The following is a 20,093-nucleotide window of genomic DNA, read 5'->3' as shown; positions in this document are numbered from 1 at the left end:
GCTTTTTATTGCATTTTTTTCAGGGTGACCAAAAAAAGGGCATTTCTGGTATTCTTAATTTTTTTTTCTAATGACGTTCATCGTGAGGGGTGAATAATGTGTTACTTTGATAGATCAGACTTTTGCAGATGCAGCGATACCGAATATTTATTATTATTATTATTATTATTATTTAGGTTCTTTTTATGATAAATATGGCGAAAGGTTTTTTTTAAAACTTTTATTCCTTTTTTTAAAATAATTAGTAAAATTTTATTATTCTTATTTTTACTTTTTTTCTTAGTCCTCAGATGGGACAATAACTTGCGTTGATTTGATCACTCCTACAGTATGATGTAATGCCGTACCATTACATTATACTGCAATCTGACAGGCATTCTATCAAGCCACCCCACGGGCATGGCTTGATAGGCAGACCTGGGGCCTTTTAGAAGGTCCCCCAGCTGCCATGATACCCGCACGTCTTCCTGCGATCTCATCAAAAGGGGGCCGTACAGGACCCCCCAAAATTGTCAGGGGGATTTAAATAACAGTGTACGAATTAACAGCGGCATTTAAAAGGTTAACAGCTCTGATGAGCCGCGTGGCTTATCGGAGCTGTTGCCAACAGGTGTCAGAAGTAACCCTATAGCGTTGAAGGGTTAAAAGAAGGGAAAAAAAGATACTTTTAGTTACAAGTATAGTTTTCTGGTTTATTTACTTACCATTGTGAGCATAAACACTTAAAACCTTTGTCTCCTAACTTTGTTCTCTGCAAATCTTGAAATTGGATCATCAAAATCTATTTCTTTTGTTACATTGTTTTCAATTGACAAGATGGCGTAAGCCCAATGAACACGGACGGATTTTTGCTGTGGAATTCACGGCCAGACACCCGCTGCAAATTCTGCAGCAAAGTGCGTCCATAGCATGCAATGTATAATGATTCTTCCATTCACACGAGCGGAAATCACTTGCGATTTCCACTCGCGGAGGAAGAATCGCAGCATGGTCCATTTTTGTGCGAGACTGGCATGCACGGCTTCCATTGCAGTTGATGGAAACCTTCCGTCCCGTGGCGATTCCGAAATGTCAATGATCCAAGTCATCGCTGGCACGTCATTCTCTGCACTGCACACCAGCCATCACTTCCGCAGTGCATCGGGACAGATACGCAGGGGATCACTGGCGGGCACAGGGTCGGATTTCACTGCGAGATCTCGCAGCTGGAATCCGACCAGGCTGTGTGCATGAGGGCTAAGCCAGAGAGCCGAGCTTGACTCAAAGTGGACTTATGATCTCTCTTTAATAATTTTAGTTTTGATAAACTCCTGTCACACGATGCTACTGAAACACATAAGATTAGCAAGAATCTTAAGGCTAAAGTCAGATTTGGTACAGTGTCAGTGTGCAGCCGGGATCTTCCTCCCCTGAGTCCCCTGCTCTTCAGTTCTGCAGGAGAGGACTCAGGGAGGGGAGGAAGTGTGCCAGGCGCACACACTTATGTCAGTGTGCACCCGGGGATCAACACGAGAGGAGGGAAAGTGGCGCTGACAGCAGCGAGGAGGTAAGTATATAGGTTGGGGGGGGGGGTTAATGTTGCTGCAGGGGGTTAATGGTGGCTGCTTAGGGTGGGGATTAATGATGGCAGCTGGGGGGGTTAATGGTGGCTGCTGGGGGGGGTAATGGTGGCTGCTTGGGCGGGGTTAATGGTGGCGGCTGGGGGGGGTAATGGTGGCTGCTGGGAGGGGGGGTTATATTGCTGCTGCTGGGGGGAGGGGTAATATTGCTGCTGCTGGGGGGGGGTTAATATTACTGATGGGGATAATATTATTGCTGAGGGGGATAATATTGCTTTGGGGTTACTACTACTGAGGGGGGTTAATATTACTATGGGGGTCGCTACTACTACTACTGGGACCACTGTGGGGGTCGCTATTACTACTGGGGCCACTGTGGAGGTCGCTATTACTACTGGGGCCACTGTGGGGTACCCTGTTACTACTGGGGCCACTGTGGGGAACCCTGTTACTACTGGGGCCACTGTGGGGTACCCTGTTAGTACTGGGCCCACTGTGGGGGTCGTGATTAGTACTGCGACCACTATAGGGGTCACTATTAGGGCTCGTTCACAGGGGCATAATCTTATTTCAGTCGCACAAATACGCTGCTTATTTGAATCAAAAATTGCTTATGCCTGGGCATATTTGCGCACGCAAAAAAAAAAATGTAGATGGGCCCACTGAGATGGTGTGTAAATATGCAGTGAATACATAGGTTTCCTACGCATTCACCACGTATTTGCGTGGCCCATTCACTCCAATGGCCTATTGGGGTGCATAGTATGCAACAAAATAGGTCTTGCTGTGTGAAAATATACATCATGTGAATGAACTCATTGAAATCAATGGCTTCTATTCACAGCATATTATGCACGAAAATACTCTTGGGAGACGGGCCCTTACTATACTGTCTTACAATCGTCCCTTTGAAGGTCACCATAATGCTGATGTGGTCCTTGATGAAAATGAGTTTGACACCCCTGGTCTAGAGGAAAGAAGGTTTCTACACCGACATAGAAGGGGGTTCTTTACTGTAAGAGCAGTGAGACAATGGAACTCTCTGCCTGAGGACTTGGTGATGGCAAATTAGATAAAAGAGTTTAAGACTGGCCTAGACGCATTTCTGTCACAGATGTGGCAGAGGAGCATAATGCTATCCCATTGCTTTCAATAGAGCTGGCGCTGCTGTCACGGTGTTCAGTGATGAGTAAAATAAAAAAGATTGTGCCAGCAGCACTAATGTAGTACTCAATCTAGGTTGTGCTCCAAAAGGCAGCAGCCAGAGAAGGAGAACCTTAATCTCCTCAGAAAGTCCAGACAGCAAAGGAAAAGGTTCTCGCAGCATGTATAGGTGGCAAATGTAAATCAACTTTATTTTTGAGCTTGAGAAAGACCTCACGGTCGAAACGTCGCCAATTTTATCTTATGATGGGGCAATAAAGTTGATTTACATTTAGCACTTATACATGCTGCCAGAACTTTTTCCTTTGCTGTCTGAATGTTCAGTGATAAGGGGACTCCCTGTGGGGATTAACAGAACCCTTGGGGAGTCCCCTCATCCCCGCAGGGACAAAAGGGTTTACAGTGAGACATTTAAAAGGCGTGTTAGTGAAATGGATAGGACTCCATGTTCTTATGTGTAGCCATTTTCCTTTCTTTAACCTTCTTGTATGCCCCTTTTGATTATATTCATTTGTCCTCTTTCTCCAGGATTTATGGATATTAAATGGTTATTTAATAAGCCTTGAGTGAATCTCTAAAGCTTTTGCTCGAGAAGTTAGCTATATGCCATGTAGACTGGCCGGCGGGTCAAACTAACATGTTATTAGCTGTTCATTTATGTTCCCAAACATTCTATGTAAGAACATATCAGTTGCACTTCAAGAACATTGCAAGAATCCGCTCTTTTCCCACTGTGGACATGTTAAAAACACTTACTGTTGCCCTCATCCACTCCCGGCTCGATTATTGCAACTCGTTGCTGATCGGCCTCCCCTGCACCAGACTCTAACCTCTCCAATCCATCCTAAATGCAGCAGCCAGGCTCATCTTCCTGTCCAGCCGCTACTCGGGCGCCTCTGCCCTGTGCCGGTCACTACACTGGCTGCCCGTTAAATACAGAATTCAATTTAAACTCGCTACCTTCATCCACAAAGCCCTCCACAGCGCAGCGCCCCCCTATATCGCCTCCCTCATCTCAATCCATCAACCAGCCTGGGCTCTCTGCTCTGCTAACGAAACCAGACTGAGCGCCCCTTCAATTCGAACTTCTCATTCCCGCCTCCAAGACTTCTCCAGAGCAGCACCGGTCCTCTGGAACGCACTACCCAAGGCTACCCGAGCAATCCAGGACTCGCAGAACTTCAGGCGTGCTCTAAAAACGCACCTCTTCAGGAAGGCATACCGCATTCCCTAAACAAACCCCTCTGTACTCCGCCTGATAACATGCTCCCTGACCTATTGACTGCAATCCCTGCTAGCCATCATAAACCGCTCCTGCAGTCATACTGTTTCTGCTGTCACACGGCTAAATGTCTGACCATTGTCTATGTGTATAATATTGCTCACTCTCCACCTCACCATACTGTGCACATCTCCAGCCCTTTACCTTCTGTATCCCCCCATTACTTGTAGTATGTAAGCTTGTTGGAGCAGGACCCTCACCCCTATTGTTTCCATCAATTGATTACTATGTAACCGTGGTTCTGAAATGTTTGTACTTTTGTCTTTCTGTATTCCCCCTGTCTATGTAAGCGCTAAGGAATATGTTGGCGCTATACAAATAAAGTTTATTATTATTGTTATGTAAACAATTCATTGTTTTTAATTATTGTACTTCTGTATTGTAAGAAGTTATTCATGTGTGACTCTTCTGTGCTTGTGTGGTTTTTGCCTCTGATTTTAGATGTTAAATTCTTGTATATTTATGTTTTGTTTATTTTCTTTGACCAATGATAACAAATTAATTATAATAGATTTGAATTATTGTAATTGAACTTGTGACCCTAAAAAAACTGTCGCCTGTTACTCAATAAACAGATTACATTGGATCACATCCCATGCTGTGTGATTTAATGTTAGTCTCCCGATCTCGGATTACCTCTAACAATTGAATTTGGACTCCAATAGCATATCATATAGCAAATATTGGTTTGCACTAACAGGGGCTTCTGGCCAGAAGCACCTTTTAAATGCCCTGCTGTCAGCAGCGGGAAGTTATTCTCTATGCAGGAGTTTCCATAAACTCCTGCTCCCGTAGGAGTCAATGGAAACTCCTGCAAAACGTGCACCTATGTCCTATCTTTTTTTGGTGTGCGCTGCTTTGTGCTTCAAATTCCGCGCACATAACAATTTCTATAGGAACCCATTGGTTCTTTTACAAGCATGCATTATGTGTGCAGAAAACACACGCTCATCTGACCGAGCCCTAACCAATAGCCCTTGTCCTTCCCAGCACAAACAACCCCATCACCATAACAGAACCTCCTCCCAACTCCACTGTCAGAATGATGCAGTTGGGTATAAATCGCCCTCCAGGCAACCATCACACCCAGGTGCTATGGACGCACTTTGCTGCAGAATTTGCAGCGGGTGTCTGGCCGTGAATTCCACAGCAAAAATCCGTCCGTGTTCATTGGGCTTACGCCATCTTGTCAATTGAAAACAATGTAACAAAAGAAATAGATTTTGATGATCCAATTTCAAGATTGAAAGTGAATGGAGCGCCAGTGTGCGTGTGCAACTAGCGCTCAATTCAGTTTCCTCTTTACTGTGGGCAGTGTAGTAATCACGCAGTGAGGAGGACAGGGAATATGGGACCCCTTTTCTTGAGATCAGTGGGTGTCTTAGTGGTGAGACCCCCACCGATCTGTAAGTTATTCCCTATCCTGTAGATAGGGGATAACTTCAAATTCTGGTACAACTCCTGTAATAAAGAGTACTCCAGTACTTTGTCCACCAACGGAAATGATGGCTTGAAACTGTCAAAGCTGATATTGACATGGATATCACACAACTGAAAGAAGCAGTGGAAAACTGAAAAACATGGAGGCAGCTCGCCTGTAGGGTCACTGACGGTCATGAATGACTAAGCGGCTAACAACAACTCCAGTACTAAATGTCAGTGCTAAGATTTGCCATTTACAACATGACCGCTTATATGATTGAAAATATTTGATTATTGTAATTTGTTCTCTTTTAATTTAATAAACTCAGAATATACAGAACATAAAAACTTCATTTATGCAATAGGTCATGTATTTTCTAATTCCCTTTAACAACTGAGCATGCTACCAGCGAGGTTTCGTGTGAGAATTTAACATTATAAATACAGTTTGCTTCTATTAAGTAAAAAGATCCTTTTACTGAATATACTGAATGTGTGTTTAATGTTTGTTTCTTTTTCATCTTTACTGTTATTTTAGACATATACACAAAGGCAAATTTCATTTCATAGTTGTAGCAATGAACACACATTATTAGTGTCATCTACACAGAAGCAACCAATCAGTAGTTCCAACTTCATTGCAGTACCCATAAAATAATACCAAGCTCAAAGCATCAGTACTTGTGTATTTTGTATCCAACCCTGTCCCCATCCTTAAATATTGAATATGTGTCCGCCAATGTGGTCAATTCTACAAGCTTTGAAGATCATGCATTCCCTATACAGGATCCAGATCAAATTACCACTGGAAACTCTTACCTACTTTATTTCCAATTTGGCCATTTGAGGGTGGAATAAACATGGTATTAAATTTATATCAGACCTTATGGACAGAGGAACAAACATTCCGTTTTATAAGCTTAAAGAAAGATACAGCCTATCACCTAAGGTATTTTATTCACATTGCCAGATTTGCTGCTTCCATACTAGCTCACGACTAGAGAATTACCCCTTTTCAACTGTTCTAATTCCCTTGCTTTCTAATCCTCCCCCAATATGTGGCTTTCTCACTAGGAGGTGCTACAGTCTCCTATTTGGGGGTATGGGCCTGAATAAGAAGGTGCATCTGTTAAATTGGGAGAAATTTTCCCCTCATCTCAGTGGTTGAAGTCCTTTCAGTGTACAAAAAAAATCCAACCTGTGTGGTGAGATGTTTCCCTAACAAGAGTAGTAAATGCTGGAGAGATTGTGGTCAGGAGGGTACGTTAAATCACATTCTCTGGGACTGTCCACGAATACATTCGTTTTGGGACGAAGGTTTTCAGACATTACAGAGAGTGAGGGGAATCAAAATGCCAAAAAGCCCAAAATTGGCCCTGCTGGTGTTAGAGGCCAACAACATCCATGGGAAGTATAGGAAATGGTCTTGTCATCATCTTCTATCAGCTAAACTCATTCTAACCATAAAATAGAAGTCAAAAATTCCCCCTAACATTAAAGAGTTGCGTGACATAATAGAAGATCACTGTATATACGAAAAATTATTTGCTAGAATCAATGATCTCATGCCTAGATTCGAAGCCTAGCGGAATGCCTGGCTGTATTACAGTTTTTTTTGCTTTTGTTCTGTTTTCTTTTCACTACAGTCGCTCCATTATGGTCATTTTTTACATCTATTTCCAGCAGTGGTTTATGATATCCAAAATATATCATGGGAATAGAAGTGTTCATGCTCCGAGATTATAATATTGAATGATTTATTGCAGAATTCGTGATTGTATATTAATAGTTGATAATGAATAGGTCATTTGACCATCCAACTGTATGCAATGCCATCTAATTTGCATTTTGAAAGTATGTAATGATAATGAATCATTTTGCAAAACCCAATAAAAACAAATAGGATAAAAAAATAAATAATACCAAGAAAATAGTAGTGACTCAAGCATTTACTATGTGTCTACTAGTAATCTACTAATGTAGGATTTCACGGCTTCTTTTACTTCTGTGTTTCGTAAACAGTAGATGATTGGGTTCATCATAGGGATTATCATTGTATAGAACACCGATACTATTTTGTCTTGTGTGACAGAATAGTTGGAAGCTGGACGGAGGTACATGAAGAAAACCGTCCCATAAAATAAGGCAACACAAAGTAGATGAGAGGAACAGGTAGAAAATGCTTTGTGTCTCCCTTCCGATGAGTGAATTCTCAATATGGTGAAAAATATATATAAATATGAAGCTAATATGACGAAGACTGAAAAAAACCCAAAGATAAACACTACACCAAATATAATCGTTTTGCTCGTGAATGTATCACCGCAAGAAAGCGCCATCAGTGGAGGAATGTCACAATAGAAATGGTTAATTACATTAGGTCCACAAAAAGGCAATATGAATGTGCATGATGTATGTATGCCCGCAGTACAAAAACCACCAATATAAACAATAAGAGTAAGGATCACACATTTACTTCTGTTCATTATTAATACGTATAGAAGAGGGTGACATATTGCAACATAACGATCGTAGGCCATGGCAGACAAAATGTAGCATTCAGTACTGGCAAACACTGCAAAGAAATACAACTGAAGTACGCAGCCAATAAATGAGATCAATTTCCTTTCCAGAAAAAAATCATGCAACATTTTAGGAGACACGACTGTAGAATAGCAGAGATCTGAGAAGGACAGATTGGTGAGAAAATAATACATTGGACTTTGAAGGTCATTAATGATCAGGATTGTTAACATGATACTTGTATTGCCGATAATAGTTACAAGATATATCAGCAGGAACATAATAAATAGTACTTGCTGCAAACCTGGGTCATTGGTAATTCCCATTATTACAAACTCTCTTACAAAAGACTTGTTGTCTTGAGTCATTGGTTGGATAGACTTTGCCCCACCTGTGAAGAGCAATCAGTTCAGGTAAGTGAATTTTAGCACTTCAGTTAAAAGGTACAGCTTTATTCCATTATATTAAAATCATCCAGTTCCAGCTTACATGTTTCAAACCCCTGCAGCTTTTATTCATAGACTACAGAGCTTAAAACTGCAGCAAGTTAAAAACATGTGCCAAACAATGAAATGCAAACTGAAATCACAGGTTAAATTAGCCAATCACTGTTACATACTGTCAGCAAACCTATCCATACATTGTAACTAGATTAACACCTTCAAAACAACTACATGTAAATTAAGTCTTGTCCTCCTGCTGCAGCCCATTAATTTACATGCTGTGTTTGTTGTGCTGTAAGTAGGATCGGGCTGTCATATTGAGATTCCCATTCTGTAGTGTGATAGGGAATTGAAATAATAATTTCCCTGTAACGTAGAACCCCAAACACAGTGCACATAGTGAGCACTTTGTTCCCAAATGCAAAAGCACTGCTTCTCCATTTGGGTGGTTGCTAAAGAATTCTGTGACGTCAGTAATGATAACACAGAGATTCTCTCTGCAGACAGGGGCTTGGAGGCATGCAGAGGAGATGTATTGTTCATCTTCTCTATCTGTCTGTGTATACAGATCACTTGTAACAATGATTTATTGGGCTTTTAACATTACATCACTATTATTCAGTGATCGGTATGTAGGCACAGCAGGGAACACATAGATAATGTGTTCCCTGCTATTCCTTGCCCCCATAGTAAAAGAAAAATAAAATTAATAAGTATAATAAAAAATAAGCTAAACAAATATAAATAAAATGAGAAGAAAGATTTTTAGAAAATCGGAAGCAAAATAAATAACCATCTTTGATTGTTGATTTAAGTACTGAAAATTCGTGCTAATGAGACCCCTCACCAAAAAAGGTGTAAAAATAGGTAGCAATCTTGAGTAATGCAAGCGATTTTATGTGTTTTTTTAGTAGCAGTGTGTCTTTATAGCTTTACATCAAACAATCTAGAAAGAAATCAATATTAAATCGCAAATGTTCCATCACATATCTTCAACATGAATAATTGTATGTCAAGTGACACACATGGCTTTGCTGTCTGTATGTTTCAATACAGAAGGAGACTCATTCAAGTAAAAATGTGTCAATACTAATGAAAAGTTAGCATTAAATGGTATATATTAAAAAATGGTGACAGAATACCCACAAGTACCAATAATTATTACTGCAACTAAGGGTTTTACTGAATATCTGTATACCTGGAACATAATGGATCCACATTTATAAAATCCATGGTGATTAAATGCCAAATGGTTGTATTTTTCTGAGGGCAAAAATAGCTGGATGAAAAAATAGCATCAATTGAGTGCCTATTTTTGCTGCATAATGGCAACCAGCATTTAAAAGTCTCAGGATGTGATCTTGTGGGAAATGGTCAAATTCTTCTTGATACTGTTGACAATCTGGGTATTTGAGCCTTATTCCATTGAAAAAGTTATTGTTGGATCTCTTTAATTACTATGTAATTTGCCCAATTCACTTATTTTTGTTGCCATATATCAGAGATTTATGAGATTTACCCACATCTATTTTTGATACGCCATTAAGGGTCCATCTTTGGTAACCTATAACAGTTAACCTACTGCAGACTTTTTTACACCGAGATATATACATACCCCAATCAAAGGGAGCCCTCTTGGTTCAAGCTCCCTCACTGGGATGGATTTCATTGTACGTTTAGGCGGGCTGTTAGAAGTGTACAGTTAGTGCTACTACTAGCTGTTTTCTAAGCAAAGAAGTCTTTACTATAGAATCAAAAGCATGACTGTAATTTGAGATCTAGGAAGGCATTAATTGTAAAATTCATATCGTATACAAACTTTAAATTCACATTGATGTAATTAACAGAACCACAATAAACATCTGACCATTGATCATTTCCATTATTACAAACTCTTTTATAAAAGACATGTTACCTTAAGTTATGGCTTGGATAAACTCTGCCACATCTCTGAGGAAGGACATAGCAAGATGGCAAAAAATAAAAGGTGTTATTACAGTGATTGAGTTGACTAACACACATAGTAAGTCTTGGGAAGAAGGTAAAATATGTAACTGTAGTATGGTAAAATGGAACTTATATGTAATGTTGCAGATCAGTCCCACCTGTAATTATATCTTCCACAGACATTCCTCTTTCCATTCACACGAGCGGAAATCACTTGCGATTTCCACTCGCGGAGGAAGAATCGCAGCATGGTCCATTTTTGTGCGAGACTGGCATGCACGGCTTCCATTGCAGTTGATGGAAACCTTCCGTCCCGTGGAGATTCCGAAATGTCAATGATCCAAGTCATCGCTGGCACGTCATTCTCTGCACTGCACACCAGCCATCACTTCCGCAGTGCATCGGGACAGATACGCAGGGGATCACTGGCGGGCACAGGGTCGGATTTCACTGCGAGATCTCGCAGCTGGAATCCGACCAGGCTGTGTGCATGAGGGCTAAGCCAGAGAGCCGAGCTTGACTCAAAGTGGACTTATGATCTCTCTTTAATAATTTTAGTTTTGATAAACTCCTGTCACACGATGCTACTGAAACACATAAGATTAGCAAGAATCTTAAGGCTAAAGTCAGATTTGGTACAGTGTCAGTGTGCAGCCGGGATCTTCCTCCCCTGAGTCCCCTGCTCTTCAGTTCTGCAGGAGAGGACTCAGGGAGGGGAGGAAGTGTGCCAGGCGCACACACTTATGTCAGTGTGCACCCGGGGATCAACACGAGAGGAGGGAAAGTGGCGCTGACAGCAGCGAGGAGGTAAGTATATAGGTTGGGGGGGGGGGTTAATGTTGCTGCAGGGGGTTAATGGTGGCTGCTTAGGGTGGGGATTAATGATGGCAGCTGGGGGGGTTAATGGTGGCTGCTGGGGGGGGTAATGGTGGCTGCTTGGGCGGGGTTAATGGTGGCGGCTGGGGGGGGTAATGGTGGCTGCTGGGAGGGGGGGTTATATTGCTGCTGCTGGGGGGAGGGGTAATATTGCTGCTGCTGGGGGGGGTTAATATTACTGATGGGGATAATATTATTGCTGAGGGGGATAATATTGCTTTGGGGTTACTACTACTGAGGGGGGTTAATATTACTATGGGGGTCGCTACTACTACTACTGGGACCACTGTGGGGGTCGCTATTACTACTGGGGCCACTGTGGAGGTCGCTATTACTACTGGGGCCACTGTGGGGTACCCTGTTACTACTGGGGCCACTGTGGGGAACCCTGTTACTACTGGGGCCACTGTGGGGTACCCTGTTAGTACTGGGCCCACTGTGGGGGTCGTGATTAGTACTGCGACCACTATAGGGGTCACTATTAGGGCTCGTTCACAGGGGCATAATCTTATTTCAGTCGCACAAATACGCTGCTTATTTGAATCAAAAATTGCTTATGCCTGGGCATATTTGCGCACGCAAAAAAAAAAATGTAGATGGGCCCACTGAGATGGTGTGTAAATATGCAGTGAATACATAGGTTTCCTACGCATTCACCACGTATTTGCGTGGCCCATTCACTCCAATGGCCTATTGGGGTGCATAGTATGCAACAAAATAGGTCTTGCTGTGTGAAAATATACATCATGTGAATGTACTCATTGAAATCAATGGCTTCTATTCACAGCATATTATGCACGAAAATACTCTTGGGAGACGGGCCCTTACTATACTGTCTTACAATCGTCCCTTTGAAGGTCACCATAATGCTGATGTGGTCCTTGATGAAAATGAGTTTGACACCCCTGGTCTAGAGGAAAGAAGGTTTCTACACCGACATAGAAGGGGGTTCTTTACTGTAAGAGCAGTGAGACAATGGAACTCTCTGCCTGAGGACTTGGTGATGGCAAATTAGATAAAAGAGTTTGACTGGCCTAGACGCATTTCTGTCACAGATGTGGCAGAGGAGCATAATGCTATCCCATTGCTTTCAATAGAGCTGGCGCTGCTGTCACGGTGTTCAGTGATGAGTAAAATAAAAAAGATTGTGCCAGCAGCACTAATGTAGTACTCAATCTAGGTTGTGCTCCAAAAGGCAGCAGCCAGAGAAGGAGAACCTTAATCTCCTCAGAAAGTCCAGACAGCAAAGGAAAAGGTTCTCGCAGCATGTATAGGTGGCAAATGTAAATCAACTTTATTTTTGAGCTTGAGAAAGACCTCACGGTCGAAACGTCGCCAATTTTATCTTATGATGGAGCAATAAAGTTGATTTACATTTAGCACTTATACATGCTGCCAGAACTTTTTCCTTTGCTGTCTGAATGTTCAGTGATAAGGGGACTCCCTGTGGGGATTAACAGAACCCTTGGGGAGTCCCCTCATCCCCGCAGGGACAAAAGGGTTTACAGTGAGACATTTAAAAGGCGTGTTAGTGAAATGGATAGGACTCCATGTTCTTATGTGTAGCCATTTTCCTTTCTTTAACCTTCTTGTATGCCCCTTTTGATTATATTCATTTGTCCTCTTTCTCCAGGATTTATGGATATTAAATGGTTATTTAATAAGCCTTGAGTGAATCTCTAAAGCTTTTGCTCGAGAAGTTAGCTATATGCCATGTAGACTGGCCGGCGGGTCAAACTAACATGTTATTAGCTGTTCATTTATGTTCCCAAACATTCTATGTAAGAACATATCAGTTGCACTTCAAGAACATTGCAAGAATCCGCTCTTTTCCCACTGTGGACATGTTAAAAACACTTACTGTTGCCCTCATCCACTCCCGGCTCGATTATTGCAACTCGTTGCTGATCGGCCTCCCCTGCACCAGACTCTAACCTCTCCAATCCATCCTAAATGCAGCAGCCAGGCTCATCTTCCTGTCCAGCCGTTACTCAGATGCCTCTGCCCTGTGCCGGTCACTACACTGGCTGCCCGTTAAATACAGAATTCAATTTAAACTCGCTACCTTCATCCACAAAGCCCTCCACAGCGCAGCGCCCCCCTATATCGCCTCCCTCATCTCAATCCATCAACCAGCCTGGGCTCTCTGCTCTGCTAACGAAACCAGACTGAGCGCCCCTTCAATTCGAACTTCTCATTCCCGCCTCCAAGACTTCTCCAGAGCAGCACCGGTCCTCTGGAACGCACTACCCAAGGCTACCCGAGCAATCCAGGACTCGCAGAACTTCAGGCGTGCTCTAAAAACGCACCTCTTCAGGAAGGCATACCGCATTCCCTAAACAAACCCCTCTGTACTCCGCCTGATAACATGCTCCCTGACCTATTGACTGCAATCCCTGCTAGCCATCATAAACCGCTCCTGCAGTCATACTGTTTCTGCTGTCACACAGCTAAATGTCTGACCATTGTCTATGTGTATAATATTGCTCACTCTCCACCTCACCATACTGTGCACATCTCCAGCCCTTTACCTTCTGTATCCCCCCATTACTTGTAGTATGTAAGCTTGTTGGAGCAGGACCCTCACCCCTATTGTTTCCATCAATTGATTACTATGTAACCGTGGTTCTGAAATGTTTGTACTTTTGTCTTTCTGTATTCCCCCTGTCTATGTAAGCGCTAAGGAATATGTTGGCGCTATACAAATAAAGTTTATTATTATTGTTATGTAAACAATTCATTGTTTTTAATTATTGTACTTCTGTATTGTAAGAAGTTATTCATGTGTGACTCTTCTGCGCTTGTGTGGTTTTTGCCTCTGATTTTAGATGTTAAATTCTTGTATATTTATGTTTTGTTTATTTTCTTTGACCAATGATAACAAATTAATTATAATAGATTTGAATTATTGTAATTGAACTTGTGACCCTAAAAAAACTGTCGCCTGTTACTCAATAAACAGATTACATTGGATCACATCCCATGCTGTGTGATTTAATGTTAGTCTCCCGATCTCGGATTACCTCTAACAATTGAATTTGGACTCCAATAGCATATCATATAGCAAATATTGGTTTGCACTAACAGGGGCTTCTGGCCAGAAGCACCTTTTAAATGCCCTGCTGTCAGCAGCGGGAAGTTATTCTCTATGCAGGAGTTTCCATAAACTCCTGCTCCCGTAGGAGTCAATGGAAACTCCTGCAAAACGTGCACCTATGTCCTATCTTTTTTTGGTGTGCGCTGCTTTGTGCTTCAAATTCCGCGCACATAACAATTTCTATAGGAACCCATTGGTTCTTTTACAAGCATGCATTATGTGTGCAGAAAACACACGCTCATCTGACCGAGCCCTAACCAATAGCCCTTGTCCTTCCCAGCACAAACAACCCCATCACCATAACAGAACCTCCTCCCAACTCCACTGTCAGAATGATGCAGTTGGGTATAAATCGCCCTCCAGGCAACCATCACACCCAGGTGTGGTCATCCGATCAGAAGATGGTGTACCATGATTCAGCTGTCCACAACACTTGCTTCCACTCATTTACACTCCAAGAGCAATGCCCCACTCTGATTGGTTGCTTAGGTGACATCCCACCACCATACCCCATTGGAAGTTTATCAACTCTACACCTTGTAGCATTCTGATGTTTTCTGTACTAGGATATGCCTGCGTGATACTTTTCTTCATATCTAATCCTTATACATCCAATTTTCCTATCCCCGTTGCAAGACAGCACAGAATTGGTAGGTGTCCCAATACGTTTGTCAACATACTGTAAAGTAACCCCCCCCCCCCCCAGTTTCTCTATGATGGTCCCCAGTCTGAAACTCCAGAAAACCTTTTAAATAAAAATATTAACACAAAGTATAATACTTTTGAATAGAGTTCATACCTAATGGAAGAATGTCCAAATAAAGAAATTCATAAGAATTACGTTTATTCTTTAGATGCATGCTATTTCAGTAATTGGAAGATTGCTATTTTAAGGCAGGTCTCAGAAGAACTAAACAAATGATTTATGATTCCCATAAAAGACAATAATTACAAAATGATAAACAACAGATAATTTTAAAAAATTAGCTCTTATGATTTAGTCCCTAATGATCTACTGTTAATTATAAATCTACCGTTATTAAGACAGTACATGAAAATGGAAAGAGGAATGTCTGTGGAAGATATAATTACAGGTGGGACTGATCTGCAACATTACATATAAGTTCCATTTTACCATACTACAGTTACATATTTTACCTTCTTCCCAAGACTTACTATGTGTGTTAGTCAACTCAATCACTGTAATAACACCTTTTATTTTTTGCCATCTTGTTATGTCCTTCCTCAGAGATGTGGCAGAGTTTATCCAAGCCATAACTTAAGGTAACATGTCTTTTATAAAAGAGTTTGTAATAATAGAAATGATCAATGGTCAGATGTTTATTGTGGTTCTGTTAATTACAACAATGTGAATTTAAAGTTTATATACGATATGAATTCTACAATTAATGCCTTCCTAGATCTCAAATTACAGTCATGCTTTTGATTCTATAGTAAAGACTTCTTTGCTTAGAAAACAGCTAGTAGTAGCACTAACTGCACACTTCTAACAGCCCGCCTAAACGTACATCGAAATCCGTCATTGTGAGGGAGCTTGAACCAAGAGGGCTCCCTTTGATTGGGGTATGTATATATCTCGGTGTAAAAAAGTCTGCAGTAGGTTAACTGTTATAGGTTACCAAAGATGGACCCTTAATGGCGTATCAAAAATAGATGTGGGTAAATCTCATAAATCTCTGATATATGGCAACAAAAATAAGTGAATTGGGCAAATTACATAGTAATTAAAGAGATCCAACAATAACTTTTTCAATGGAATAACGCTCAAATACCCAGATTGTCAACAGTATCAAGAAGAATTTGACCATTTCCCACAAGATCACATCCTGAGACTTTTAAATGCTGGTTGCCATTATGCAGCAAAAATAGGCACTCAATTGATGCTATTTTTTCATCCAGCTATTTTTGCCCTCAGAAAAATACAACCATTTGGCATTTAATCACCATGGATTTTATAAATGTGGATCCATTATGTTCCAGGTATACAGATATTCAGTAAAACCTTTAGTTGCAGTAATAATTCTTGGTACTTGTGGGTATTCTGTCACCATTTTTTAATATATACAATTTAAGGCTAACTTTTCATTAGTATTGACACATTTTTACTTGAATGAGTCTCCTTCTGTATTGAAACATACAGACAGCAAAGCCATGTGTGTCACTTGACATACATTTATTCACGTTGAAGATATGTGATGGAACATTTGTGATTTAATATTGATTTCTTTCTAGATTGTTTGATGTAAAGCTATAAAGACACACTGCTACTAAAAAAACACATAAAAACGCTTGCATTACTCAAGATTGCTACCTATTTTTACACCTTTTTTGGTGAGGGGTCTCATTAGCACGAATTTTCAGTACCTTAATCAACAATCAAAGATGGTTATTTATTTTGCTTCCGATTTTCTAAAAATCTTTCTTCTCATTTTATTTATATTTGTTTAGCTTATTTTTTATTATACTTATTAATTTTATTTTTCTTTTACTATGGGGGCAAGGAATAGCAGGGAACACATTATCTATGTGTTCCCTGCTGTGCCTACATACCGATCACTGAATAATAGTGATGTAATGTTAAAAGCGCAATAGATCACTGTTACAAGTGATCTGTATACACAGACAGATAGAGAAAATGAACAATACATCTTCTCTGCATGCCTCCAAGCCCCTGTCGGCAGAGGGAATCTCTGCTATCATTACTGATGTCACAGAATTCTTTAGCAGCCACCCAAATGGAGAAGCAGTGTTTTTGCATTTGGGAACAAAGTCCTCACTATGTGCACTGCGTTTAGGGTTCTACGTGACAGGGAAATTATTATTTCAATTCCCTATCACACTACAGAATGGGAATCTCAATATGACAGCCCGATCCTACTTATGGCACAACAAACACAGCATGTAAATTAATGGGCTGCAGCAGGAGGACAAGACTTAATTTACATGTAGTTGTTTTGAAGGTGTTAATCTAGTTACAATGTATGGATAGGTTTGCTGACAGTATGTAACAGTGATTGGCTAATTTAACCTGTGATTTCAGTATGCATTTCATTGTTTGGCACATGTTTTTAACTTGCTGCAGTTTTAAGCTCTGTAGTCTATGAATAAAAGCTGCAGGGGTTCGAAACATGTAAGGTGGAACTGGATGATTTTAATATAATGGAATAAAGCTGTACCTTTTAACTGAAGTGCTAAAATTCACTTACCTGAACTGATTGCTCTTCACAGGTGGGGCAAAGTCTATCCAACCAATGACTCAAGACAACAAGTCTTTTGTAAGAGAGTTTGTAATAATGGGAATTACCAATGACCCAAATTTGCAGCAAGTACTATTTATTATGTTCCTGCTGATATATCTTGTAACTATTATCGGCAATACAAGTATCATGTTAACAATCCTGATCATTAATGACCTTCAAAGTCCAATGTATTATTTTCTCACCAATCTGTCCTTCTCAGATCTCTGCTATTCTACAGTCGTGTCTCCTAAAATGTTGCATGATTTTTTTCTGGAAAGGAAATTGATCTCATTTATTGGCTGCGTACTTCAATTGTATTTCTTTGCAGTGTTTGCCAGTACTGAATGCTACATTTTGTCTGCCATGGCCTACGATCGTTATGTTGCAATATGTCACCCTCTTCTCTATGTATTAATAATGAACAGAAGTAAATGTGTGATCCTTACTCTTATTGTTTATATTGGTGGTTTTTGTACTGCGGGCATACATACATCATGCACATTCATATTGCCTTTTTGTGGACCCAATGTAATTAACCATTTCTATTGTGACATTCCTCCACTGATGGCTCTTTCTTGTGGTGATACATACATGAGCAAAACGATTATATTTGGTGTAGTGTTTATCTTTGGGTTTTTTTCAGTCTTCGTCATATTAGCTTCATATCTCTATATATTTTTCACCATATTGAGAATTCACTCATCGGAAGGGAGACACAAAGCATTTTCTACCTGTTCCTCTCATCTGCTTTGTGTTGCCTTATTTTATGGGACGGTTTTCTTCATGTACCTCCGTCCAGCTTCCAACTATTCTGTCACACAAGACAAAATAGTATCGGTGTTCTATACAATGATAATCCCTATGATGAACCCAATCATCTACTGTTTACGAAACACGGAAGTAAAAGAAGCTGTGAAATGCTACATTAGTAGATTACTAGTAGACACATAGTAAATGCTTGAGTCACTACTATTTTCTTGGTATTATTTATTTTTTTATCCTATTTGTTTTTATTGGGTTTTGCAAAATGATTCATTATCATTACATACTTTCAAAATGCAAATTAGATGGCATTGCATACAGTTGGATGGTCAAATGACCTATTCATTATCAACTATTAATATACAATCACGAATTCTGCAATAAATCATTCAATATTATAATCTCGGAGCATGAACACTTCTGTTCCCATGATATATTTTGGATATCATAAACCACTGCTGGAAATAGATGTAAAAAATGACCATAATGGAGCGACTGTAGTGAAAAGAAAACAGAACAAAAGCAAAAAAAACTGTAATACAGCCAGGCATTCCGCTAGGCTTCGAATCTAGGCATGAGATCATTGATTCTAGCAAATAATTTTTCGTATATACAGTGATCTTCTATTATGTCACGCAACTCTTTAATGTTAGGGGGAATTTTTGACTTCCATTTTCTGGTTAGAATGAGTTTAGCTGATAGAAGATAATGACAAGACCATTTCCTATACTTCCCATGGATGTTGTTGGCCTCTAACACCATCAGGGCCAATTTTGGGCTTTTTGGCATTTTGATTCCCCTCACTCTCTGTAATGTCTGAAAACCTTCGTCCCAAAATGAATGTATTCATGGACAGTCCCAGAGAATGTGATTTAATGTACTCTCCTGACCACAATCTCACCAGCATTTACTACTCTTGTTAGGGAAACATCTCGCCACACAGGTTGGATTTTTTTTGTACATTTAAAGGACTTCAACCACTGAGATGAGGGGAAAATTTCTCCCAATTTAACAGATGCACCTTCTTATTCAGGCCCATACCCCCAAATAGGAGACTGTAGCACCTCCTAGTGAGAAAACCACATATTGGGGGAGGATTAGAAAGCAAGGGAATTAGAACAGTTGAAAAGGGGTAATTCTCTAGTCGTGAGCTAGTATGGAAGCAGCAAATCTGGCAATGTGAATAAAATACCTTAGGTGATAGGTTGTAGCTTTCTTTAAGCTTATAAAACGGAATGTTTGTTTCTCTGTCCATAAGGTCTGATATAACTTTAATACCATATTTATTCCACCCTCAAATGGCCAAATTGGAAATAAAGTAGGTAAGAGTTTCCAGTGGTAATTTGATCTGGATCCTGTATAGGGAATGCATGATCTTCAAAGCTTGTAGAATTGACCACATTGGCGGACACATATTCAATATTTAAGGATGGGGACAGGGTTGGATACAAAATACACAAGTACTGATGCTTTGAGCTTGGTATTATTTTATGGGTACTGCAATGAAGTTGGAACTACTGATTGGTTGCTTCTGTGCAGATGACACTAATAATGTGTGTTCATTGCTACAATTATGAAATGAAATTTGCCTTTGTGTGTATAGGTCTAAAATAACAGTAAAGATGAAAAAGAAACAAACATTAAACACACATTCAGTATATTCAGTAAAAGGATCTAACTTATTTAACAAGTTTTTACTTAATAGAAGCAAACTGTATTTATAATGTTAAATTCTCACACAAAACCTCGCTGGTAGCA

The 20,093-nt window shown here is 40.3% G+C and overlaps 2 protein-coding genes across 2 annotated transcripts; one reads left to right on the top strand and one right to left on the bottom strand.

Annotated features, from left to right (window-relative positions):
- Window positions 1-7,379: 7,379 nt before the first annotated feature.
- LOC136606161 (olfactory receptor 5AR1-like) lies at window positions 7,380-8,318 on the bottom strand. Its single transcript, XM_066588997.1, has one exon. The coding sequence runs from the start codon at window positions 8,316-8,318 to the stop codon at window positions 7,380-7,382; it is 939 nt and encodes a 312-aa protein (XP_066445094.1).
- A 9,267-nt stretch (window positions 8,319-17,585) lies between these two features.
- On the top strand, window positions 17,586-18,524 carry LOC136606145 (olfactory receptor 5AR1-like). Its single transcript, XM_066588996.1, has one exon. The coding sequence runs from the start codon at window positions 17,586-17,588 to the stop codon at window positions 18,522-18,524; it is 939 nt and encodes a 312-aa protein (XP_066445093.1).
- Window positions 18,525-20,093: the final 1,569 nt, after the last annotated feature.

This window comes from Eleutherodactylus coqui, chromosome 1 (genome assembly GCF_035609145.1).
Source record: "Eleutherodactylus coqui strain aEleCoq1 chromosome 1, aEleCoq1.hap1, whole genome shotgun sequence".
Taxonomy (NCBI): domain Eukaryota; kingdom Metazoa; phylum Chordata; class Amphibia; order Anura; family Eleutherodactylidae; genus Eleutherodactylus; species Eleutherodactylus coqui.
The sequence above is the reverse complement of the archived record's forward strand: the minus strand, read 5'-3'. Positions and strand labels throughout refer to the sequence as shown.

What these genes read in the sequence shown, in the direction of transcription:
- LOC136606161 (XM_066588997.1), bottom strand. Translation starts at nt 8,318, where the DNA reads ATGACTCAAGACAACAAGTCTTTTGTAAGAGAGTTTGTAATAATGGGA.
- LOC136606145 (XM_066588996.1), top strand. Translation starts at nt 17,586, where the DNA reads ATGACTCAAGACAACAAGTCTTTTGTAAGAGAGTTTGTAATAATGGGA.